Genomic DNA, 25,575 nt, shown 5'->3' with positions numbered 1-25,575 from the left:
GGTACCGGTACGTGCACACCTTTGCCTGCCGCTCTTCCAGAAACACGTATCTGGTGTACAGCAGAGTTATTCCCCCATAATTTGGGGAAAGGGCTTTTAATACTGCCAATATACTTCAAGATTACAACTTCAGTATATACCTGCAGGATCCTCTTTGCACTTCTTAGGGGTCAGAACCAGCTTTCTCACACTGCCAGCTGCGTTTTTTTTTTTTTTTTTTTTTTTTTTTTTTGACCCTAGCAGCAAGAAAAACAAGCTGTGGCTGTTCACTGGCTGGTGCGCTCACCAAACGTTTCCTGGTCTAGGCCAGCAGCCCGGAGGGTGAAAGTGCTGCAAACAAAGCCAGGGCCCCACTGCAGGGGCCGAGAGGGGCCTGGAAGGAGCCGGGGCTCCCTCCTTGGCAGGCTCTGCTCTGCCATCAGGAGGCCCGGAGCGGGCAGGGGCTGAGGGGGCTCAGTCCCGGGCACCCCACAGCCACGGGGCAGCACTGAGCTGCTGCCTGCCCTCCTGGCCACGGCCATGGGCAGGGATGCGGCCCCCAATGGGGCCATCACCCTGGGGGGAAACAAGGCTGGAAGGAGCCAACACGGCCCTGACAGCAGCGCCGTGAGGGGAGACAGGGCTGGATGAAGCAACACGGCGCCGAGGGCAGCGGCCTAAGGGCAGATGGGGGCCGCAAGCATTCAACACGGCCCCGAGGGCAGCGCCGCGAGGGGAGCCGGCGGCGGCGGCGCCGCTCCCCGCCCCGCTGGGCGGCCCCGCGCAGGCGCCGGGGCGGAAGGCCGGGGCGGGCCGGCGCCTTTGCCAGGGGAACGGTGGTGTTGACGGCCGCGGCTGGCGCCCCGCGCCCCGCCATGCCCGTGCGCTTCAGGGTGAGGCGGCGGCGGCGGCGGCCGTATCGCGCCCGGCGGCGCGGGGCTGCCCGCGCGGTGCCGCGGGCGGAGCGGGCCGGGCGCGGGGCCGGGCCGGGCCGGGGAAGGAGGGGACGCGGCGGCGCCCGGCACAGCGAGGTCCTCGCGCTGAGAACCTACGGCCTAACGGACGCGCGGAGTCGTTTAATGCTTCCCGCCTCGGGGTCTGTCCCGGTAGCTTTAGGGAGCGGCGGTGCGTGCCCGCCGCTTGACAGACTGCTCTGTGTGCGCTGCAGGGGCTGAGCGAGTACAGGAGGAGCTTCGGGTGGAGAAAGCCGCGGTCGTGCAGGCCCTCGGAGCAGCAGGAGGCCGCGTGGGCAGGACTGCGGTCCGACCAGCTGGGTAAGGTGCCCCTCGACCGCCCCGGTCCCGGCCGCGGGAAGAGCCCGAGCCGCCGAGGCCCTGGCGACGCGAACTGGCAGTGTGTGTGGCTTACGTTCAATTAAAAGTGTGCTGCTAGCTACCCACCCTTTGCAAGAACGTGTTTTTAAACGCCGCGCGTAGAAGCTTTGTTGTGGTCGCAAGTGTTATTTGCGCAGAACCTGAAAATACTGTGGTTTGTGAACTGCAACTTGAACTAAATTCCAAACAGGAGGCACAGATGCAGCGTTAACCCGGGCAGGGTGTCTTGGAGGAGGCACGGGGTTAGTGGTGGTGCATGAAAACATGTAATTCCATACTTAGGATGAGCCTGATTTGAGGCAAAGTTTGATGCAAACTGAAATTGTCATGAAAACTTACTGGGGCAGTTGGCTGAAAAAAAGATGACGAGCATTAGAAAAGCTTGCAGTGCTGCACGATTAAGAATTAGAGTTTGTAGCCGTTACGGCAGGCATTTGTGGGATTAGAAAGCAGAAGATGAAGGAAATAGCATTTAGGGTGAAAGACCAATATGGATTGAGGAAAAAGAGGAAACCATAGATTGATGATAACTGCAGTGCTTTGAAAAGTAGCTGGAAAAAATAGGAATTACTATAGAGAACAACCAAATTGCACAGTTTGGTGTGGTTATGCAATTAGAATCTGGTGCATTCGTTCCAGAACATGGGAAGTGTTCTGAATTGTGGCCTAGTAATTAAGAATCAACTCCTGGGAGTATAGTTTGTTTTCAATCCAGATATCAGTCATTTTAATAAATAATTTTGCTGAAATACCTTCCACTTACTGATTTCTTCTATTAGTGCAACATATTTCTTTCCTGCTTTCCTTAGCGTATATCTCTGTGTATGAGTACCTGTATGTATGGGTTTAGGAAAATAACTTCTACAAGTTCCCGAATACCCAAACTTCCAAGCACATCAACTTCCTTTAAAAATTAAGCTAAACGTCTTTTCCAGCCACATGTGTGGGGCAGTGAAGCTTTAAACAGCAAATAATACCAGATTTACAGTAAAATCACAAGTTAGCAATACAGAGGTTTCTCATCCTTACATTGTACTCATGGGGTTTTTCTGTTAATTGGTGTAATTTTCCTACAGCTTTGCATCCGTTTTCTCTCCAAGTTGTTTTTTGGCCATTTAATCATGTACATCTTTGAATGTCACTCTGACACGTCATAGGACTTTACTGTCTCTGCAGATTGCTACTGATACATATAGTTGACAGTTTTAAGAATGGCTTAGGACACTACCACAAAAAGGTGATAGGTGTTGGTGCTCTGAGTTCCTCTATGCTACTCTTTTCACTGTTTCTTCACTAGAATTATTTCTTCCTACACATACGTGCTCAAACATCCAGACATTCTGCATGCCTGTCACTGTAGCGTTTTCTCTCTTTCCATACTGCTTTCTCACGAGCTAATTTGTCTCTGAGAAACTATTTCTTCCAGCCAGTTAAGGGCCTTTGCTTACTTGTGAGTCTGCTGTTCAGGACTGTGCAGGTGGATTATGGTATCTTGCTTTACCTGTGTTCAGTCATTCATTCCTTTTCTAAAAATGGCAGAGTAATTTTATTTTCATATGCCTTTATAGAGGCTAGCAATTCTTTAAAAGAAGCTAATACTGTGTTCTGTTATCAGATCCTTTTAGTATGAAAACACTTCCAAAATTCTTTTACAATAAAAAGTCATCTGTTATCTGGGAAGGTTTTAAGCCCACTCTGTAAACTTTTTAAAAAGTAAAAATTGATTCAGGTGTGTCTTCTATGGTCCAGAACTGTAGTAGATGCGTAGGGGTCTGTCACTGCCTTATTAAGATTGGCGAGAGCCTGTGCAGCAAGGTACTTAGTGCATGTGTGATGAGGTGTGTTCATGGCATACTTTATCCTTGCAAGTTTTTCTTCTGTGTTGATGTTAGCCAGATTCTCTTCACTGGCTGTGTTTAATTTTTGCCTTTTTGCACTGTTCTTAAAATCAACTACACTGTGTTGCAAAAGATTGTTCTGTGGCCTATTTGGCTTATAGGGTTTGATCCAGCATGGAGCTGGAGTTTTAGTGGAAATTAGAAGTCTTCAGCATGTGTATGGAAGAAGCCAGAATTTCAGTTGTGTTCATAATTCATAGGCTGTCGTTGCTCCAGAATAATGAAAATAATCTTTTCTAATAATCACTTGTACGATAAACTTTTTTTTTTTTCTTGCAATAGAGCAATTATGTCTTCAGTAGAACGTTTTTTCTTAAATCTGGTATGTTTTTTCTAGGAATCTCAAGAGAACCAAAGTTCATTTCCAAGAAAAGGGTACCCTATCATAACCCACAGATTTCAAAATCCTTTGAATGGACAGCAGATTGCGATTTGAACGATCCACTAGAAACTGAAGCTCTTAGGACTGCAGAATTGCACAGAGACCACAATAACAATGATATGAATCAGGAAAAGATTGAAACTCTGGAAGGACCCAGGCTCACCGCAAAAGTTCAGTCACATTCTGCAGATTCTAGGGTTGAAACAGCTCTTGCTCTTGCAGAAAACAACATGAAGAGGTCACCACCTGCAGCTCTGCCAAATCAAAATGTAGCATTTATATCTCCAAAAAAGGAGTTAGAAAAAGTGGATAATGGGGTAAGGGAAGCTTTTTTTGTTTTGTTTTGTTTTTTTTTCTTTACCGATCGATATAGAAGTTACTAATTTAATATCTACAGTAACTTAACGTGCACAGACTAGCCTCTGTGAATAATAACACTGTTTTTTGTCTCACTCTAGTTTGTATTTTGATGTTTTTCTACACTGTAGCTTCTCTTTTGGGAGAGTATTACTTTTAAGACCAGATTATGCTTCCTCTGATGTCAGTAGAAATTTTGACTTTCACAATGCATTTCTATTTGTTTCAGTTAAGTCAGGATTTAGCCAGTAATTTTTAAATTACTTGATGTTGTTGGCTATAATGAGAAAATGTTCTTTGCATTCATTTAATTAATGTAAACAGAAAACAAAATGGATTTGAACATGTGCATTGGAAACGTAAGAATGATAAATAGCGGGGGACAATAGGTGTTAATTTTTTTTTTTTTTACTTTTTTTGTGCTGTCAGCTTCATAGAGTCCTTCAGAGGAAAGCAGGCATGAATATTTCACCTTTAAATACTTTTCCCAGAAGTTCTGAATATCAAAGCCAGTTTGTTTGGAAGAGTCCTTACGATAAGTCTCCAATACTTGCAGCTGAACAGGTAACTTTAAAGAATCCAAAAAGTGGATGAGCAATTTGTTTTATCAGGAAGTTTCTTACTTTCCAAGATTTCCAAGGTTTCTTTTCTTTTTTTTTTTTTAATGGCACAAATAGGTGTGCGGTAACATATATGCTTTTTTTCTAATATACAGAAGTGCAGTATAATTAGGTTTGTTTCCCTAAGATTCCTTATTGTAGTCAAGTCTGATTACTTGATCTTCTTCCCCCGGGCTGTTTAAACTGTAGATGTCGTTGGTTGTTCTCTCAGATTTTATTCAGTTCTTTCTAACAGGGCCATTTCTTTCTGTTTGCACTAGTTTACTTCAAGATCCTTGTAAGAGCCTATTCAATATTACCTCTTTGTTTTCATATTGATTGCCTTTACATTAAGTAACATAGGAATGTTTAGATTCTATCTCTTGTATCTTAATCACGTATTGCCACTAAAATCATTCAGGTTTCATTCCTTATTCACCTGGTCTTTTGTAGGTTACTGCGGTTTCTCATTCTCAAGTTCCATCCTTTTGTACATACATCTAGACCCAAATATGTGCCTCCATAGTTATTCAGTTGTGTTTTTTTTTTTTCATGAGGACTGCTTATATTGAAAAATGAAGTGAAGCCTCCTGATTTTAAGATAGTCTGGTGGCATTTTGATGTTTCTCATGAATTTTTGGACTTTGTAGGATTGGAAATGCTGCTATTTCTAATCAGATTATGAAGAGCAACTCTGACTATGGGACTGTTTTGTGTTGTCAGTCTATTATTTCTGAATAAGGATTAAGGTCCCCAGGAGAAACAGGGGAACTGCCCTACTTTTGGTCATAATACAGTATAAAATAGACACTTGTGCAAAATCCTGGATTTTAAACTCTGTGCATGCTTTTGTAAAAGAGTTTTTATATTGTCTTCTATTTCTTTACTAGGAGTGTTTACATTAATGGGATTATTACAGATGGTGCTATTTCCATTTTTATCCATAGGTAGCAGATTTGTTCAGTAACAGCTTTCAAAGGTAATATATGCTGATAACTAGCATCAATCACTAAAAAGCCCGTTCCTGTCTTTCTCTTGTGATGCTAAGCAAGTAGACTTTGAGGTGTCTGTTTCCCAGCTGTCCCTGGTCCAAGGAAAACTCTCACTAAAATGCATTACAATTACACAGAAGTCAAAGGACTGTTTCAGAAAAAGGCAGATCCCATGATGTTACTTCATGGAAACTTGTAGAGAATTCCATTTGATTGTGGTAGAAATCAGTCTGATACTCTCATTGTTGATGCTTGTGACCTTTGTGTTTTTTCAGAAGAAAGAATATAGAATATAAAATAGCATTTTTTTTCCTTGCAGAGCTTATATCAAAGCCATACAAAATCAGGCTGTAGGCACTATAAATGCAGAGAAAAATATAACTTAGAGAAGGTCTAAATATGTTTAAATGTTTGCAGGTTCTAAACTTAAGATTAGAATTTTGTGTGAAAAATTCGAAGTATTAACAAACTGTTTTCTTTTAATTGCTGTTTAAATGATGGAGAATATACCTGAATACTGAATAATGACAGTACTTGGCCCTTGAACAATTTCTGTGAGAGCATTCAGGTTATCCTTCATGCAAGCAAGCTGAGGAAAATTTATATTTGTAACATATGGCATGATCTTTTAACTCTCAGTAGACCGAGAGGAGGTGATACCTGACTGCGTGTTAGGCAAATCCTGTACCTTCACTTGTAACATGATGTTAATTGGAAAATGCTGGAGAGATCAAATTACTAAGCCCTAAGCATCCAATTCTAAAAAACAGAATAGTTGTTTTTTACTTCTGGACAGCACCTCTACTGAGGACTTTCATGGCATATGAAACTGAGTTCTAAGGCATATATTAAAAAAAAAAAAAAAAAGTGATCTTCTATACAAATCTAAAAGTGAATTGCAGAATTCCCTGCTGTATCCCCAAATAAATGAAACCTGCACACTGCAATAAAAACAGCATTTGAGTGTTGATTTAACTGTGTATGACTTAGTAATCACTTCTAAGTGTATTTTTCTGAAATAAATTTCTCTTTGATTTTTTTCCGACAAGTTGGTTAGTTTACACATGGTGTATTTGTATGCATGACTGACTCTTTGCTCATCTGTGAGCATGTTTGCATGAATTGGTTAACTGATTTTGAAAATTTAATCTTAAGGTAAGCAAATCCCCATGTATTTTTTTTAATTCAAAGGTTATTCACGATATGAGTAAATCCTTCCCTCCATATAAATCTCCTGCAATTACTTCTGAAACTGAATATGAGAGAGATTTCAAAGGTTCTCCTGTTAAGAGTCCACAACTGAGATGTGATTCAGAAGACAAAGGATTTCCAGTTCATGAGCAAGTAAATATTTCCCCTAAAAGAGTCATTGGTATACTTTTACAATTTTTTCTCATAATGTGGGTGGGTTTTTTTGTAATTTTTGATTACATTTTATAGCTGTTGTTATTGACTTTGGACTGGGTGGAGAGTGGTTCTGCTTTAAAAGACAGAAAATAACATTGCAGAGCTCTGTTTGCTCTCAGTGGTTTATATAATACATATATTCAGTTTACAGAGACATTTTAAGTGTTTTTTTTCTGTTACCTTAATTTGATTCTGATTTTCAGAGTGGCCTTCTTTTTTAAATTGAAATTTATTTTTAGACATTAGGATAGAGTTTCTAAAATATAGATCTTTAATTTATTTTCTCACTGGTACCCATGTAATCTCTTGCAATGTAGCTCTTCTCTATGGCAGAGCTCTTGCTTTTACTACCACTTAGATTTGTAATTTTATAGCTCAGAAGTCAGACATAGAATGAATTATAAACAAAGAAATCATGATGTATGGAAGAAACAACAGTTAGAACTGATTTTCAGACAGCAGTTGTAATTTAGAGAGACATGAAGGCAGGGCTATAATTCAGTTCCCTTTGCCCCAGTAAGTTGATAGGTAAATACAGGCCTATAATGGCAAATTTTGTAACCTGTGCAGGCTTTGCCCGATTCAAAACATTAAAATGTCTTTTGTAAAACAGGCACCAGTTGTCTGTTTGAGGCCATGCATTTCCTTGTCTCGCTGTTGGCTAGCACAGATGCAGGTGGAATTTTAGGAAACAGTTACAGTTGTATTAGCAATACATGTAGTAAAATGAAATTATTTCAAGCTAGGACCTTGTGAAATAGGAGAGAACAAATAAAGCCCTAAGTGCATCACCGCTAAACCATTCTGTGAGGTGGAGAGATGACTGGCTGCTTTTGTAGCATTGTCTCAGTTCTTGCAGGGTAGCTTACCATTCTTCGGGTAAAAAGAACACGTGTGAGTCTGTCCAGTGCCCGTCTTACTGGAGGAAGCAGAAACAGCCACTGTCGGACAACGTGTTCAGTACGACTTACCTACTAAATGTGGATTGCATGTGGCTCAATTTGAGCCATTGATAGATACTTTTGAGGTCTTTAAAGATGATTGTAGGCTTGGGCACTTTATCAGTTATAACCTAGGGCCACCCAGTGCTTTGTCCTATTGTGTCCCCTTTTGCTTCTTTTAGCAGATGTGAAGAAAGCCTGAAGGGCATGACGTTTTCAGGAAACATTTCTTTGGTTTTAATACTGGAAATCAGGTTTTATTTTCCAAAGACAATTAGTGAGATGAAGGTATCTGAAAACTAAGAGAAGACATGAGAAGGGAATTTTTGGTGAAACATCTAAAACATTTTTTGCTTACATCCATATACTTTCTCTGATGAATGTATTCAAGATAAATTTTTGGATTTTGGTGTGAGTTTTCCCGTTCTTTTTCTTTTTGCAAAAAAGTTCTGAAAAGATCCCCAGCAGAATCAGAAATAATGCTTGAGTTTTCCAAGAGGATAAAATAAGCAGGAAAGAAAAATCTTTGATACAAAAAACAAATCAATCTGCCCTTTATAAACCAGAACCACAAAAAAATAAAAAAGCTTCTTTTTGTTTAATATAAATTTGCGTATATTGCTTTAATATAACACAACAGTTTGTTTTTTAATTAATAGTTCCAGAAATGTACAGGTTAAGTTTTATGCAACTTGGGTTGGAATGCACAGGTACAGTATACTTTTATTTCTGTGTTTCATGTTAAATCCACTTTGTGAAATGCACAAAATAGGTCATCTAACTAAATGAATGTTGCACTAGGAATCATAGCTTTGCATTTTGGCATTTTATTTTTGTATTAACCAAGGAATGTAATATTCTTTCTTGTATTGACTATGCATAACAGTTAAAATTTTAAAATAAAATTAGCTTTTATGTGAAAGTATGATGTCAAAAGGAACGCAAAGTTTTTTTAGTTCATTAGCTAATACGATATTTTTTAAAATTATCTTTGCCTTAGAATAAAAGGAAAGAACCATTTGAAAAGCCAACAGAAGATGCATCAAAACAAGGGAAAAAAACAGAACAGAAACATCCTAAACAAAAAAATAAGCAACATATCAGTCAAAAACCCCTCTCTTTACATACAAGTCGTGGGTATGTATAATACAGGAAAACCTAGTCTAGTGAATAGGTATATAGCACCCTAATATTTAGAATGGTGGAAGACTACCTTTAACCATCTGATGGATGCTACAGTCACAGGGCACATGTAGTGTCTGCCCGCTTGCAGAGATGTCTGCATCAGTGTTGGGATTGAGCTACCTGTGGGTACATCTAAACCTGGTGTTAATTTCTGTCCCTGTCTTCAGGCTGTGAAGTAGAAGTTTGCAGAATTTTGAAGATTGTACTTGGTAGATATTGGGTTTTTTCTTTAGTCCATACCACCTTCCAATAGAGTAATAAGAGTAAACATGAAAGGTAAAGGAAAATAAATAAGTCTGTCCCATCCAGGGTAATCTAACAAGCACGGAAATGAAATGAAATCAGACTGTTACTGAGGGGTATCCAAGTATCTTTTACTTCTGCCGCATTCCTACACTGCGGGAATTGAGCGTGTGCTTCCATTTTTACATGTCAAAATGTATATTACAAAATATGTATATTGAAAAGGCATAAATCTTATCTACCTCTGGTATCTTCAAGCTTCATGCATCTCCCAGTTGTTACTTTCATTCGGCTGGTTTTCTGGCAAAGTTAAGGCATTAGATGAAAGAATGAAGACTTAACCCATGTCTGATTACCTTTGGATATTGGGAGATAGTTAAAAATAAACACTCAAACACACCAAACACACCAAAATACTGTAAAAATAAAATTGCTTTATGAGAAAGTGAATGACTGTAGTGTAGTTAAAGCCTCTAACTCTTTGATTTCCATGGTTCCTAGACACAGTAAATAGGATTTAATTTTGCAGTGAGTGAGGGGGAAAATTCTCAATTGTTTGTTGTGACTTCTGTTTAAGAACAGAGATTTCTGCCTTCAATGTGACAAGACAAGTCAAAAAGTTTTCAACACAGATTACTGTGAATTTGTGCAAATTCTCAATATGCAGAGACAGAATTTGCACTTCGAATACAATTTGCATTACACAATGTGCTTTTGCAACAGAATGAGTGGGATTGATGCAGTTTTTGAGCTAATTCTTCAGCTTTGCAAGCAAAGCTTAAAGAATTCTTTCAGATTTCAAAGCAAAGGACATAAGGAAAGAAAAAAGGTTCTGAAAATAGAGGTTTTCTTTCCTTGATACTTTCCTTTTTACAAAGTGCATTTCATTCTCTGACTTCAGGCTTTATGGTCTATTTCTGAAGAAGGACTGAAAAAGAGGACTTTTTCAACTTATGTTGAATATATGAAAATAAAATTAATTTTGAAGCAAGATTAAAAACAAAAGCTTGTCTGGATTTAAGTTACTAAATCCACAGGTCAGTGCTTAAGGAGGAATTCTGACTTGTAATACTGTGTATTGCCTGCTTTAGGTTAGATTGTGTTAATTTCTCTGTGTATGCACATGTGTGGCAGAGGGGAAAATGAAGCAGTCTTTCAGAGTACTGAGTGCTTTTGAAGGTCAAAACCAGGAAGAAATAGCTAGATAAGTTACACTAAACATTATTCTAGTAGTTTCAAATGCTACTGCCCTCAACAGTCCTTCCCACCGGTATGTCGGACTATACTGCCTTCACAGTGGAGTTCGTAGTTTTATGTCCATCTTACTCTGTGTCTTGGGTGTGTTAAGCAAATATGCTCTGTTTTGTATTAAACTCGCCTTCATCAGTGACTAAGATGCTTCACTTTGCATTGAAGTAGTTGAGGTTTACGTGCATGTTATGTTGTGATTTGGCCACAAGGGCCACAGCTGCTGACAGAAGCGATGTTACCTGTGTTGGCTTCTCCTCACTACTTCAGGAGCCACCAGCTGTGAATGAATTTTTCACAGCTTTTTGAGTTGTGTTGGTAAGGATGAGCATGTATTTTTCAAATCTCAGTCCTGGAATTTAGATGCAAGAACACTTACAATTGTTGCTATAACTTTAAAAATGCTCTCTAAGAGTCTTCTAGATATTGAGTTTTACTCTTTCTGTTTTTTCCCTCCTCTTTTTTGATGTCTTAGGAAGATGAACACTGAATATAAATCAAAATTTTTGTCTCCAGCTCAGTATTTGTACAAAGATGGAGCTTGGTCTCGTATCAGGAGCAATGTTCCCAATCAGGTGAGTGTTCTTAAAAAAATTTAATGCCAGAGTATGCTTTGCATAATGGTTTTTATATGAAAAAAACTTAAAATTATGGTGCTTATAAAATACAGTTTTGAGATTGTAATGCTAATGACTCAAGCTCTCGATGGTGAGTTTAAAAAGGAGCTTAAACTCAGGTGAGGCAATATAATGTGTTGTAAGAAAGTAGAGACGGTGTGTCTCTTCTGTCTCTTAATATATTTAAAGAATATATTAATTGATGTGGCATAGAAACTGGAGGAGAAGCTTTGTTTCCTTTACAATTCGGAATTGTCTAGAAAAGAGTCTCTTGGACCAGATAATCCCAGTGTTGATGGTAAGCTCATTTTTAACAAGCAAAAGCTTTCAAAAGGTAGATTAGACAATGGGAGGTTCCAGGGGAATGTATCAACCTGTGTCTGCTTCCAGTTTGTCAGCTTGCCAGTCAAACTTCATGAGTCAAATCCATTCATAGTAGTCAGTTGAATTCTGACATACATAAAATTCAGAATTTCTTGGTAAGCTTCACCTGATCTAGGTATTTTATTGCAGTTTACTCAGTAAGTGCTAGCTCATAGTTCAGTATCATACTCTACAGGAACTCATTTGACACAGCTCTGAAAATGATGAACGGCCTGCGGAGCCTAGAACTTTTTAGCAGGATTATTGAGTATAGTTTTCTGAATTAGTCAAGAAAATAAAAACCTTTAATAGTGTACTAACAAACTGCTAGAGCTAATTCTGTACCTGGCAGATTTCACCAAAGAGACTTCAGCTTCTGTCAGCTGATAGAGGGAATCTTCATGAGACAGAGTGTGCTGCTAAATATGTGGCAGACTTCTGGCAAATGTGAGTTGCTTCATCATTCAGGACCAAGCTGATGTGGAAGGTAGAATTGGAGTGGATTGCTGTAGGTGTTGGTTCTGAGCTTTTGCAAGTAACATTGCCTGGAAAAGACGGGAGTAGTATGGTAGCATTCAGTTTTCTGTTTTCTCACTCAGCTTGATTTAGCAAGTCATTTTTTCTTTAGCGCAAAAAGGAAAAACAGAATATATATAAAGAAACTGAATGAGAAACAGGCCTCTTCAAGTGTATCATAGTTTGGGATGTTTCATAATAATATTTTTCATATTTGTTTATCAGATAATCCATTCTGTGAAAACAGTTTTGTGATGATGTTAGAGGACTATTTTATGTTAGAGGAATATTTTTATTTTATGTTGTGTGCATATATGCAGTCTTACCATTACTAAGGCTATAAAATAACGTAAGCTATTGCATGCAGCATGATTGTACCTAATACACAAAGTTTCTGTAGAGTGTCACAGCATTTTTTAGCTTGTGAGGTCTTTGTCTGGAGCCTGGATGTTGTGTCAGTAAGATTCAAAACCTGAGTGGGCAGTGCAGAGCAGTGTTTAGCTTCAAGAGTGACTGGTAGTGAAGCATAGGGAAAAGGTTATTGCCTTGTGTTACTGCCTCTTGCCAAAATGTTGTTTGCTGCGCAGTTAGCTGGAAGGAGTCACTGCAGGTCAATTTAGGGAAAGCACAAGGAAACTGTGAGTGAAGCACTAGTGGTCTGCTTTACCAGGCAGGATCCTTTTTGGGATGTGCTGGAGAGATACAGGAAGTAAATATATGTGACATTTAATTAGAGCATGCGGGAAACCAGTAAATTCCCACACTGTAGACGTGTATTGCCTGTGTCTGACTTTTCCACGGAGATTTTCTTGCTGACAAGGGAATTGCAAAAGAAGCTAGAAAGAAGTCACTTGGGATTAGACGTGAAGAATTTAGAGGGAAAAAGTGTTAGGATTTTTTTAGGACCTTTGGAATGAAGGAATTATGCTGGGTACCTGAAAGAACCAAATCCAATTTAAAATTATAACAGCAAAGATACTGTTTATTGATTAAAAATATGCTTATATTGTATATAGATGTTCATGTATACATATGTATGTTAGATCCTGGTATGACTTCATATAGAAGTCCTTTATCGTTAGAATTATCTAAATTTCTCCTCTCAGTTAGACTTCAAACCATGCTTAGCCCGTGAGCATGTGAAACTAGTTCTGCTAGTAGACAAAGAGCAATATTTAGCTTATGTAAACGTGTGGAATTTTCTCTTTATAGAGGGTTTTTGTTGCTATTGTCTTGTTAATATTTCTATATAAGTTGTTGAGGATTTCTTCTTAAAAGAATGTTTCATGTGGGTGTAGGAAAAGCAAAAATTAACCTAAAAATTGAGAATTTTCCAGTCTTCAGTAAATGCTGAAAGAAAACCAAGATTAATTCTTAGATACTCTGTTAATGCAAGAATAAAAATCCCAATGGGCACAATTTTTAGCCAGGCCTTTCTTTTTTTCTTCTCTTTTTTCTTTTTTTTTCCCCTCCTCTTTCAATTTCAGTGACGTTCTTATCTGAGATGAGACTGTAGGATGGGATCCAGTATGGCTAAAAAAGTAGGACCGAGTAAGACATTTCAGACATGATTGAGACATGAGAAAGAATTTATTTGAGAAATATGTTACTGCAGATTAGTGAAAGACTGCATTACTTGAAAAAGTGTCAAGCTAATCAGCTTTACTGCAAAGCAGCGAAGGTACTTTGGCTATGTAAAATATAAGCTGCTCTAAAAGTTTCCTACTGGTCCACTTTTCTTTTTAAACCTATTCCTGTACTAATGTGTTGATGTGAAGAGAAATGTTCTGTGAAGATGTATACAACCACTGCTTCTGCTCTTTGAGACTCACCTCTGCTGAAGATGCCTATGAAACTTCTCTTTCTTAGCATAAGTGATTAGATGATAAGCTCCCACTGATCCAGTCTGATTTCTTGCTTAACTGAGACTTCACATAGATAACTTTGGGTCCAAAACATACTTTCTGAAGTTATGAGTCCAAACAAACTAAGATTATGATAGAATCCCTGTATAACCTTAGCCATAATGATTACTTCTGTACTCTGCAATGTATTATTAAGGATTGCTTTTCAGCAGTAGAATAAAAAAGTCTCTTTGAATTATTCTTTTGAAATATTAATGTGGGCAATTCATAATCACAGTAGGACTCTCTGGGGTCTGTGTCCTGCTGAGATAATGCTGCCTGCTGAGTCACTGAAGAAGGCTGGTTGTCCTTTGTACTTTTTCACAATTCACTGGAGACATAGTATTCTTCCTCCCCATGCAGTGTCCTATTGCTCTGGATTTATATTCCTTCTGTTTTGGCTATCATAATTAATTTTTCATTCTTCTGCTTAAAGTGAATAGTCCAGTAAATCACTTACACTTCAAACTTTAAACTGTACTCTTAAGATGATAAGTATATGTTTTTAGTGGGATAATCTTTGGAAGCTTCATGAGTATAATGGGTCAAATTGTGGGGTATTAGCTGATGTAAGTAGATTTCTATCTGCTGCATTCAGTTGCTTTTAGTGGGATTAGCAGAATTCGGCCCACGTATCTCTGTTCCTTGCAGGAGGAACTATGCATAAGTCTATCATGAAAGCAGAATACAAGCTATAAAAATGTGCTAAAGGAAGTGACAGTGTTACTTTCCTGCTCTTTGATAAAATGTTTATCTCCTGTGAACCTTTTTTTAGTGAGCCAGGATTCATACAACAATATGACAGTTATTTTTAATCATTTAAAAATAAAAGTAAAGTGTTTTTTGTTGCTTTTGCTTTTTTTTTTCTTACACTTTCATTGTGTTTGAGTGAAGGATACGAGATAGTGCGGAGATGATTTCAGGAATAGAAGTGATAGTATAAAATTAGCAGTGTAATGTCTAAAGAGGGAGGTTATCACTTTTAGTTTTTAAGGCTAAAACTGACTTTTTTTTTATATATGTCAGTCATACAATGGTTGATGAAGGAAAGGAATGATTTAGATATTATGACCGAAATACAGAACACCAAGAGATCTCAGATAGTCATCAAGTCCTCACTGAACTAAGATTTGTATAGTAAGGGAGAGTTGCAGTGTTCACAACATACAGACTTAGCATTATGCATGCACACAGGTCATACATTGGTAGGTAGTGAATGTGTTTTTGACTGTAAGGCTTAGAAAGCCATATTCATTTCCTCTAAAAATCTAAATCCAAATTCATTTCCAAAACTGGTCAAGTACAAGTGAGTTGTTTGTTTTATAGCTTTTTACTGAACTCTCTGGGAGGCAGCATAGAGCTATGTTTACAAGTTTTTAGTATTTAATTAATTACTTAGACTGAAATGATGTTACAGTGGTGATATTAACATACAATGTTGAGAGAAAAATAAATTTAAAATAATTCTGTATTCCTCTCCTTAGGCATCTCAAAGCACCCTAAATTCCATGTGGTATATGGAGGTTGGTTGCATCTAAGTTGTTATTTTAATGTTTGGAGCACTGTGCTGTGTCTGAACAGTGATAAAGAACTAGAATCCAGCACTCAACTCACTCATCATTGCTGCTTTTTGTACTTATCGAATAAGTAATTGACAATTTTGCTTTGGCTTGATGGCTCGAACATGCTTACTAAATCTAAGCTTCTGTTGTTTTTACTCTCCTTTTGTTGCATTTACAGCAGCATGCAATATTTGTGCTCTAGGTGGTCCTGTATTTTATGTCACTTGCCCTTCTTTAGCTGCCACTAGCTAATGCAAATACTTCACAATAGCATGTTAGTGAATTTGAAAGAGACATGCAGAAACTTAAACCTTGATGTGCAGGTGAAAGAACTTCGAGCCAGAGCAAAGGCTTACAGGCAGCGAATAGAGGGAACACACTTCTCCCGATACCATCTCAATCAGATTCTGTCCGATAATAACAGTCTCTGGGATGTGTCCTCAAGTTCCAGTTCAGAAGAAGGCATCAGCAACAACATCAGAGCACTAGATCTTGCTGGGTAAGGTAGCCATTCCTGCATGTTATTCTGGATCTTTGAAACTGAACAAAATGCCAATCATGGGTTTAGTCTAGCTGTGAGATCTTTTGTGTTTTTGGACTAGAACGTATGAGGGCATATACCGCTTTACTAGATTAGTTGATATGTGGTGTATGAGTTGATACATGTTCAAGTTGAAAACCAGGTGCGATCAAGTCTTCTGAAAGAATAGAAGTATTACATCTTCACAGTTCTCCACAACTGTATTTTTAGTGTGGGAATATTGGTTCCATTGAGCCTTTGGGAATTTATTGCTGAGTCAGATGGGGTAAGATTCTCTCTCTGCTGGAATGCCATGAAATATGTTTTGCCTACTCACATGTTTTTCAGTGTTCTTGTCAGGATTAATTAGTAATCTTGTGGTTGAGTTTGAGATGAAGATTTAGGAGCTGGGATGGTGGACAGCCAATTTCTCCTTTCTTTGAAGGCTATAAAAATTGATACATACTAAAGCTTCTACTTCTGTAAGGAAAAATCAAATATAGTATTTTAGTAAAATGTATGGACATCTGTTAAGAAAGGGGAAAAAAGTTGTTTCCTCTTCTGAGATCTGATGTTTAAAAGTAATGCCTTGGCTACCTCTGTCCACTTACATTGCTCTATGCACACTACTTGCTTTGTGTGGGGAGGAGAGATCCGTCCATTTGCATGGCAGTAGCTGTAAAAAGTTTAGGGAGATAGCACTTCAAAGATTATTACACTATAATATCTGATGTCAAGTACAATGTAAACATTTTGATTTGCTGATTTGTTTTTTTGACTTCATTCATGTGCACTGGGCTGACTTGCATATAAATGACTGGTGTCTGTGAGCAGCTGAGAGGTTAAGGTTTTCAAAAGTTTGTGCCTAAAGGACAGTCTTCTAAGCTGCTTGACTGTCAAAATTTTGTACCGTCAGACAGATGCAGTCCTATGCATGGGGCTAGTTATCTTTTTAAGCACTTCTGAAAATCCAAATTCTCATTTAAATAGGAAATAGAGTCCTAACTTTACATTCTGTTTGCGGGGATGGTGATCCAAAGGGATTTTTTCATAGAATCTGGCTTGAAAGTGGGTTGTGCTTAAATGTCAGTTAAAACTTCAATAGAAATTGAACCTTACCTCACATTTACTATTTTACTTTTTAATATCTGAGCTGTCCTTTTGGCAAAGGACTAAACTGGATGAGTGTCTTCTACTTAGACACATGCATATTCTTCAAATCAGCAATGTGAAACACTTTTATTTCTGTTACCTAGAGTTTCTGAAAAAGAGACTTCACCAAAGCCCAAAGTGCTACACAAACCTGACTCAAGAGAGGAGTTGCACCAAGATAACACTGAGAAAAAAGGTCTGTCAGATGCATCGACTGTTCCAGTCAAAAGGCGTTTAGTTTGGGGTGAACAAGAAGGTACTGAAGAAGGGGACAATCAGCCATCAACAGAAGAGGAAGAAAAGGAAAATGAGCGGGTTGCTGACATGGCTCAGGAGTTAGATGATAAGGATGCCATCGAGGATAAAAAAGTGGAAGGGTAAAACAGCATTCTTGTGGCATATATAATTTATTTCCTGTAATATCTCAACAATTTAAAGCATAACTATATATTTTAAAGCAGCTTTATTTATGAGGGCACTTACTTAACTGTGGTAATCTTGTTGTGACACTCCTTTTTTTTTCAATAGAATAAGGAATGAAAAACTTCATGGCATTGAGCTGGTTGATGGAGTTGGATCAATTTTTAAGAATACTGGATTTTTAGCTTGCAAGACAGAATCTGTAATTTGTGTAGAAATATAACAAATTCTTATGATTGTTTTTAAAAACAAAAATTTGCAATGTAGGCTTCTCGGAACAGACTGATTACACAGGAGCCAAGTATGTTGAAAATCAAAGTTCACAATTTACTTCCAGCTGACAATGCAGGATTGGTAGTATTGAAAGGATAGAATACATTGTAATCTTGTGCTTCAGTGTCTGTTTTCTCAAGCAAATTAATAGGCAAAGATAAGGGACTTGCTGAAAAAAAAAACCCAAAAAACTAGCATCCAGTAATCACCAGTGCTTTTGTTACCGAGCCCAGGTAGAAAAAAATATGGAGGGATATTTAGAAATAATAAGCGTTCAATTCAGTACGTGCATAGTGTTTAAGTAGTACTCTGTTTGGTAATTGAAAGATCCGTGTTTTATCTGATTACAAAGCTGGGCTTTTTACTGTGCCAGTTTTTCTAATATTTTGGAAGATAAGATTGTATGCATTTGCACACCTCCTCCTCCCCATCCCCCCCAAATCTGAATAGCTTTGATCCTCTTTACTGTAGCGTGTAGTCATTTTGCCTTCCTTTTGGTATTGCAACATCCATCTAAGGTAAGGAATTGTAATTGTCTCATTTAGGGTCAGTGTCCTGTATGCGAAACCCAGGCAAAGAAAGGTTGAAACATAGACCCAAAAAGAGATGAAGTGTGGGCTTCAGCGTTCAGAACTGTTGTTCTGAAAACCTTATTTAGCTTCTGTTTAACCCCACAGATGATCTAGTTCGTATACCTGTGGTTCATATATTTGTCTCTGATGGCATTTTTGCCATCTAAAGAAGTGGTCATGTTTGTGGCCAGATCTGCTCTGGACTTGGCTATGCAGAGCAATTCAGTACCTGCCTGCTATTGAGGCCTTTTGAGATTGAGAGATGTAGCATTATTTGCCTAGGTGTGCTCAGAGCATGTCTAGCGTGCACTGATAGGATTGGGTTCTTTGCACAGTGTGGGCATGCTGCCACCTCCTTTTGAAACACATCTGGAGGAAGGAGACAGAAGTGGTGATGCTGATTTATATAGTAAATTGGGGGTTAGGGCGGTTGTCTAAATGTGGGATACTTAGTTTCAGTTCTACCACACTGACTGAAAAGAGTCAAACCTACACTCCCACCTCGGAGATGTCTGTCAGCAACCAGGTTTAAAGTTACTCTGGGTGAGGACTCCTTCCAGCCCTCCTGTTAGTCTCTGCCACTGTGCAGCAAAGCATTCAAGGTTTACTGGCCCAGAGCAAGCCTAAATTTGTAACCTGAGACTGTTTGTATATTTTATCCAGATAATATTTCAATATAAAACTTAGAAGAACTGCAGGACAGGGACTGGAATCCAGAACTCCCCATTGCAGGCAGATGCTTTACTGCAGGCTCTTTGTGTTTTATGGCCCTTTTTGACTTACCTTAGTCTTCACAGGAGTGTATTAGGGAAAAAAAAAAAACATGAATGCAAGACTCCCAAGTCATTAGCTAATCGTGTCATTATTTTTCGTTTTTGCAGTGAGAATGCCTTGGTGTTGAATTCCTCTGTTGCTACATCAGATTCTTCTTCTGTATTCTCGGGGACAGGTGGCAGGCTTCCTACTCCAAAGCTGAGAGCACTTGGTGGAGCTCAGAGGACTCATCATGATCTTACCACACCGGCTGTTGGTAAAAAAAGACCTTTTTAAATACAAAACAGTACTTCAAGAACTAAGAATACATGTATGAATTAATTTTTTTTAATGTAATAAAGCATTTTTTCATCTTTAGGGGGTGCAGTTTTAGTGTCTCCTCCTAAGTCTAAGTCTTCATCTCCACAACAGAGAACAAGAGGTTTAGGAACAGACCCTTCGCCAGCTAAGCAAGATGTGAGAGAAGCTTCAAAAAGAAGATCTGGCCAGGTGAGCCAGAAAAGGGACTTACCATCATGCATTTTATGAATGTGCTTTTTAAGTCATTTTGTATAATTTTTCTAATAACTCTTTTTTGAGTTGTCATTTACTGTTCTAAAATTTTTAATATCAGTGTTTGACAAATGCTGATGTCTAAGGGTTTTTTTTTTTTTCCGTGAAGCAAAGAAGTGAGACTATTGGCATGAGATTGGATGAGCTCCATGTTGGCTTTTTCTGCTAACTGCACAGGGTCCAGTAAAAAAGCTGCCATTGGGAGCTGCTGATTCCCCCCTTAATTTTACTTTAGCTTATTCTTGACATGGAGCACAGGTTCAGATTCCATCAGTTGAAAGGAGTTTAATAAAGATAGGTTGGGTACCCATGTGCTAGGTGTGTAAATGTGCCATAATAGTTTCATTTGCCCTTTTACTTTTGTTCTTCATTTTACTTCTAAGTTTACATAGTTAACAAAAGGAAAAAGAAACATCTAGGGAGTGTTTAGTGATCTTCATCTTAAAATTATGTGATTGTTGTGAAGTTGTGTTTAGTCTGTTCTGTAAAGATAGCTGTAATTTCACTGCATATATATCATCTGTAGTAAGATCTTGTAACAGACGCAGAGACAATTAAATTAAAAGTTGATTGTTTTGTTTTTAAATCTAAGCTCACAGCTTTTTGCTGTGGGAAAATGAGCTTTGAGTTTCACCTGACTAGATTACTTATAGATCATGTTAAGAAAATTTTATTAGGAATAGTTTTTTTTGTAAAGCTGTCTCGGAGGCCTTAAATGCTTATTCTTCCAATGCCCTCATGAAAGGTGTTCAAACCAACATTTGCGACCTATGTGAAGATCTGTACAGGAAGGCTGGTGTGAATATGTATGTAGCAGTGTTGCAGTTACCTTTTCTTTTCCCCTCCTCTCCCTTATTGTGTCTTAGCCTGATGTAGAAGTTGAAGCTGTTTCACTCCTTACCTCTCCGCCTGCTGGGCTGGAAACTTTGGATCCTTTGCCCTTAAGGCAGGATCAGTGGCCTGCTCACAGTGTTTGTGATGAGCGAGTTTCTCTTGCATCAGAACATCAGGAGCGTTCCTCTACTCCTCCTATGCTGAAGACAGCTGAAATTCGCTCTACGTCTTATTGGAGTCCCTCTCGTCGTATTCAGGGGACTCTCAAGGACCCAGAATTCCAGCATAATGGTGAGTTTTGTGTATTAACTGGGTGTGTTTAAAAAGCGTCACAGAGTGGGAATGGCTACTTCAGGGCAAGAGCGTACTGCGCTTGCTGCTTTAGTGACTACAGAGAATGCATTGTTTGTAAACAAAAGCTTTCTCTATTGTATGTTTAGTTTTACTAGGGAAAAGTGCACAACTTTAGTTTCAGATTCTGCTAATATGATTGTATTATAGTGGTCTACTCTAATTTTGTCTTATTAATTTCAATAGGCAATTACTCATTATGAGAATAATTTGGTGTAGCATCAACAGTTGTGCTTCCTCTTTAAGCTACAGCTGAATGTTCTGACACTTTTGCAGCTGAAGTTACCTATAATGATGTGTAACTGGGGACTTTCATAGTATAGTATTAGTTTGCAGGAGCTGTAGATTTCTGAGAACTTAGCTCCTTAAATATTTTGAAGGATATGGGGACAAAAAAGCCTCTATAAAAGTTGTATTGGAAATTCAGAAAAGCCATTTGGAGTTTTTTGTCCCCTGAGAATATTACTGAGGAGGAATTTGTGCTGGAGCATTTCAAAATAGTTTTAATCAACAGTTGTTAATATACATTGGGACCATAAATCTGATAAATAGAAGAATCCTTCATCTCTTAATCAAAATAAAGTTTATGTGCTCAAGTCTTCATTCCAGAAAGGCTTTGTACAGCTTCTTAAGGTCTCAGTGCTCTTAGTCCTTGTATTGCAAGGAACAGCTTAACTAAGGTAATATTTCTATTTTATAATGGAACAAGTAGTGGTCAGGTTAAGTGAATTGGTAAAATTCAGAGAATGTTCTTAAGTTTTGGCTGTGCATCTAGAGTGTAGTTCACTGTGTAACTATTGTGACATCTACCGTAGACAGATGCTTTGAGAAGAATACAATGAAATGCGTTTATTTAACCTCATCTCAAAGTCGAGGAGTCTCACTGAGATTTTTGACATGTTTGCTATTTATAAAAGTTAGGTGTTTTTGGAAAAAATATTGTAGCATTTTAAGATTTTTCAAATGAACTATTATCCTTTGTGCATTTCTTAATGATTCTAAAATATATCTTTGACTTTTTTTCTTAGGGAATGTTGTGAGTTCCAAAATGAGATCTTTCCAGTTACCACTTCAGGAAAGAAACTGTAATGATGAAGGTATTACTTCCCAATGTGTTAATGTATATCATATAAATATCACATAGATTCATTTTAACTTTTATTTTGCACTAAAGTGGGACATCTCTGACTACCCTAGTAATACTGGTTTATGTGTCTGCATGAGTAACTACTCCATTGTATCATTAAAAGAAGTTACTGGGATGAAAATTTTTGAATCTGAAGTATGAGTATGAAGATGTATTCCAGTATGAATGAACCATTAAATGTGGCTGACAATTAAACAGAACAATGTAATTCAGTATGGTTAATTTAGCTTGTTCAAATCCGTACCTGAAATCATTTTATTCCTGCACATTTTTTAGCTTTTGTATTGACAGCGACAGAAGCAAACTGCAAAATGATCACAGCGCAGATTGCATCTGCAGTAATTTTTGATGTAACTTAAAAGGTACCAAAAATTTTAAGATAAATCTCTTACTTGTGAGACACCACTAGATATTTAACATAAAATGATTTCCCTTGCTTTAATGTTTACATCTGTTTTTGTGCTAAGTGTACTAGGGATACTTTTGGCATCCCATTTTTCCGATTGCTGTTTTGTCCCTTTTCTCTGTTTACAGTAAAGTTATTCCAGGGGAGGAGCCAGCACATGGCCCATCAGTACATCTCGGCCCTTTTGTGGGCAGACACGAGTAAACTCTGTAGTCTGAGGCAAGCAAAGATGCTGTAGCCTCATTAGCTTGAGCTAACATATGTTGTTTTTTAGCATGGTATATGAGGTTGAACTTGGTGTGGAGCTCTGCTAGCCACAATCACCTGTGTTATAGGGTTAATGGCAATGCAGGCTTATGTTTGACTGCAGGATATTTATAGATAAACCCAAGAACAACTAAAATGTCTTTTCTGCACCCTTTCACGCCTATGTGCTCCTCAGTTATAACCAAGGTTCAGGCCGATTCTCTGTTTCAGTCACTGCAGTTGCCTGGAAAATGTGTGGGTTGTGCAGATGGCTCAGCCAAGCATCTGTATATCTACTTAAAACATGCAAGATCCTATAGTACTCTGCAGCTTCCCACAAACTTGCCACACAGATTAAATGCTATAACGGCCTTTTTTTTTTTTCTTTTTTGCTATGGGCTGAGTATATGAGTATATGAGCTTTCAGAAACAGGCAAGTGTGACAGCTCACAGGTATTTTATATGCCCATATTTGTTCATGTACATACAAAACTGGGAATTATTCCAACTACATGTCTGTTTGTAGAAGTGCAATTGGGAATTTTCTCATGCATGGGAATATTGTTGTAGGTATTGTGTGTAAGCCTGTTTCGGGTTTTTTGGATCTCTGTATTTCAAGGATTTAGGAAATGTTGCTGAAAAGTTAATAGCAACACTCACAAAATACAAATCTTGCTAGAATTTAGTCATGGAATCTTTGTTGGTTTTTTTTTTTGAGGGGGGAGGGAGAAGGGGAGGGAGAGTGTTCTTTTTTTGGAAAGCAATGATACGGTTTTGTTTATCCATTGCAGAAGAACTGGTGTATATAAGTTCATTATCCATAGAGAACATCTTGATAAAGCTGTGGCAACATTTTAGTAGTGATGTTACAGAAGTGTAGTATTATGCTTTTTTTCTCAGAGAGGCAGCCTCCAGGCTGTATAATTTTAAAAGTTCCATTGGACATGAAATAGTTCCTGTATTCAGAAAGACCTTCTTTAAAGTCCGTTTCTAAGGCATGTTTGTTGTTGTCTTTGTGTTAACCTTCCTGTTTTCTTGTTTTTTAAACAATTTGTAGTGCACTGTTTTTGGCACAGAAGGATGCTTTCAGCAACATAGATTCTGATGCTTTATTTGTGGTATTCTGAGGATGTCTGTCTTGTTTAAAGTGGTGGGTTGCTTTCATGAATGTTATTATCAGAATCTAGTCTAGACAGAGTTCAGTGGCAGAGGAATGGTTTCTGAGGTCTCCTGATGAAGGAGAGTAAATGTAGAGTTGAGCAGGAGAAATGGGCAGTGCTTTCAGAATTGCCAAAGGATGAGTAGGAGATCTAAGTCTGGAGTTTGTCAAGAACTGGGCATGTAATTCTCTTAAACTTACCTAGTGTCTTAGTGACTGTCTAGTTAGATTCTTTTCCAGTATGTCAGTTACTAAGTAATAGAATTCAACTGTATTGTGGTATTATTTTAGCAACGACTGTAACAGAGGGCATAAAAAATTTTTGCACTTTCAAAGTCTGTGGATGTTAGCAATGTTTTAAAATGTGTATTTAATCTATGTATTTATTTTTTCATTGTTGTTTTCCCCACAGATGACAGGCTGTCTCAGATTTCTGCTCGCTCTGCAGCTTCCAGCTCACTGGCATCTCAGGTATTGGAACGAGCACAGAAGAGGAAGGAAGATTTCTGGGGAAAGACATAATCTGTCTCACCTGTTTTATAGAAACTGTCTTGTAAAATGATTTATTTTTACAGTTTGTAGTTGTATACATTTTTTTAAAACTTTGATTGTAGGTGTCACGTAGTATCCTTTTACCTATCACTAAGAAGGTCCAGCTTTCAAGATGTGTCAGCCTAATTTTGACATTTCAATATTTAGACCAGTGCTGAAAATTTAGGTCCTTGATATGTCTAAGAATTCAATTCTAATTCATTATTTTACAGCAGCTGTGTTGAGTGGTTGTTGGTCGTGGTGTGTGAGGTTTTTTTTTTGTTTTGTTTTTACAATGGCCACTCCTGAAACTGAAAGAATTATTTTTATGCAGTCTGTGTGTTACTCTTCAAGGTGTTCTACTGCAATCATACGGTGTGATCTCAGACAGTATTCAGGGGCAGTAGCATTGTTCACCGAAAATCTTAGTTGCTTGATTTTAACCAGGTGTATTAGACAGCTGTGGTACATTTGTTAGTTGCTGTCTGGATTTTGAGTACAGCAGAGTGCTATAACAAACTTTGTTATTTCTACTACTTACTGCTTTTGGGCTGCTACCAAAAAAATCCTACTGTTTCTTAAAAAAGCTAACATAGAACATACAAGAATTTGAGAAAAGAAGTTTAAGCTTTGGGGTTTTGTTAATTGCCCCAGCTCTTTGGCCCGGATGACTAAGACCCATCTTTTAGTGTTAATTTCAACTTCTCTAGAAAAACCAATCTCAAACACCTGAGCACTGGTATTCTCCTGTCCTACTTTAGCTCAGGTATTTACGAGTAGTTGGTCTCTTAAAGTAAACTTGGAAGAATGTTTCATTTGGCTTTGACATTTTAATCATCTCTTCTTCTGATTGCCTGTTTCTGAATGACTGGAATACTGTAATCATTGTCACAGCAAAAACTGTTTGTGATTTATGCTGACAGCCTGTTTTCTCTCTCCAAGTGATGCAAACAAGTTAACACGAAGTAGGAGAGATAGGTGGGTAGCAGACAGTTCTTACAGCGGTTTGATTCTTCTTATGTGGTTTCAAACTTTAATAATATATGGTTTTAAAATTTTATACAGGATCAATTTTGTATGGAATCAATTTTGTACACATTTTCAAATAAAA

General features: G+C 38.1%; 1 protein-coding gene across 1 annotated transcript; it reads left to right on the top strand.

Moving 5' to 3' along the window:
• The first annotated feature begins 789 nt into the window (after nucleotides 1-789).
• MDM1 (Mdm1 nuclear protein) lies at nucleotides 790-25,575 on the top strand. The gene is made up of 15 exons (XM_062567675.1): nucleotides 790-872; nucleotides 1,148-1,253; nucleotides 3,549-3,910; nucleotides 4,380-4,514; nucleotides 6,733-6,885; nucleotides 8,890-9,026; nucleotides 11,041-11,140; nucleotides 15,450-15,488; nucleotides 15,851-16,026; nucleotides 17,304-17,576; nucleotides 19,346-19,494; nucleotides 19,597-19,727; nucleotides 20,657-20,915; nucleotides 22,004-22,072; nucleotides 24,346-25,575. Exons 1-15 carry the CDS (start codon nucleotides 855-857, stop codon nucleotides 24,453-24,455), a joined length of 2,217 nt encoding a protein of 738 aa, XP_062423659.1. The 5' UTR covers nucleotides 790-854; the 3' UTR covers nucleotides 24,456-25,575.

The sequence above is a fragment of the Rhea pennata genome, chromosome 1, assembly GCF_028389875.1.
Source record: "Rhea pennata isolate bPtePen1 chromosome 1, bPtePen1.pri, whole genome shotgun sequence".
Lineage (NCBI taxonomy): Eukaryota > Metazoa > Chordata > Aves > Rheiformes > Rheidae > Rhea > Rhea pennata.
The sequence above is the reverse complement of the archived record's forward strand: the minus strand, read 5'-3'. Positions and strand labels throughout refer to the sequence as shown.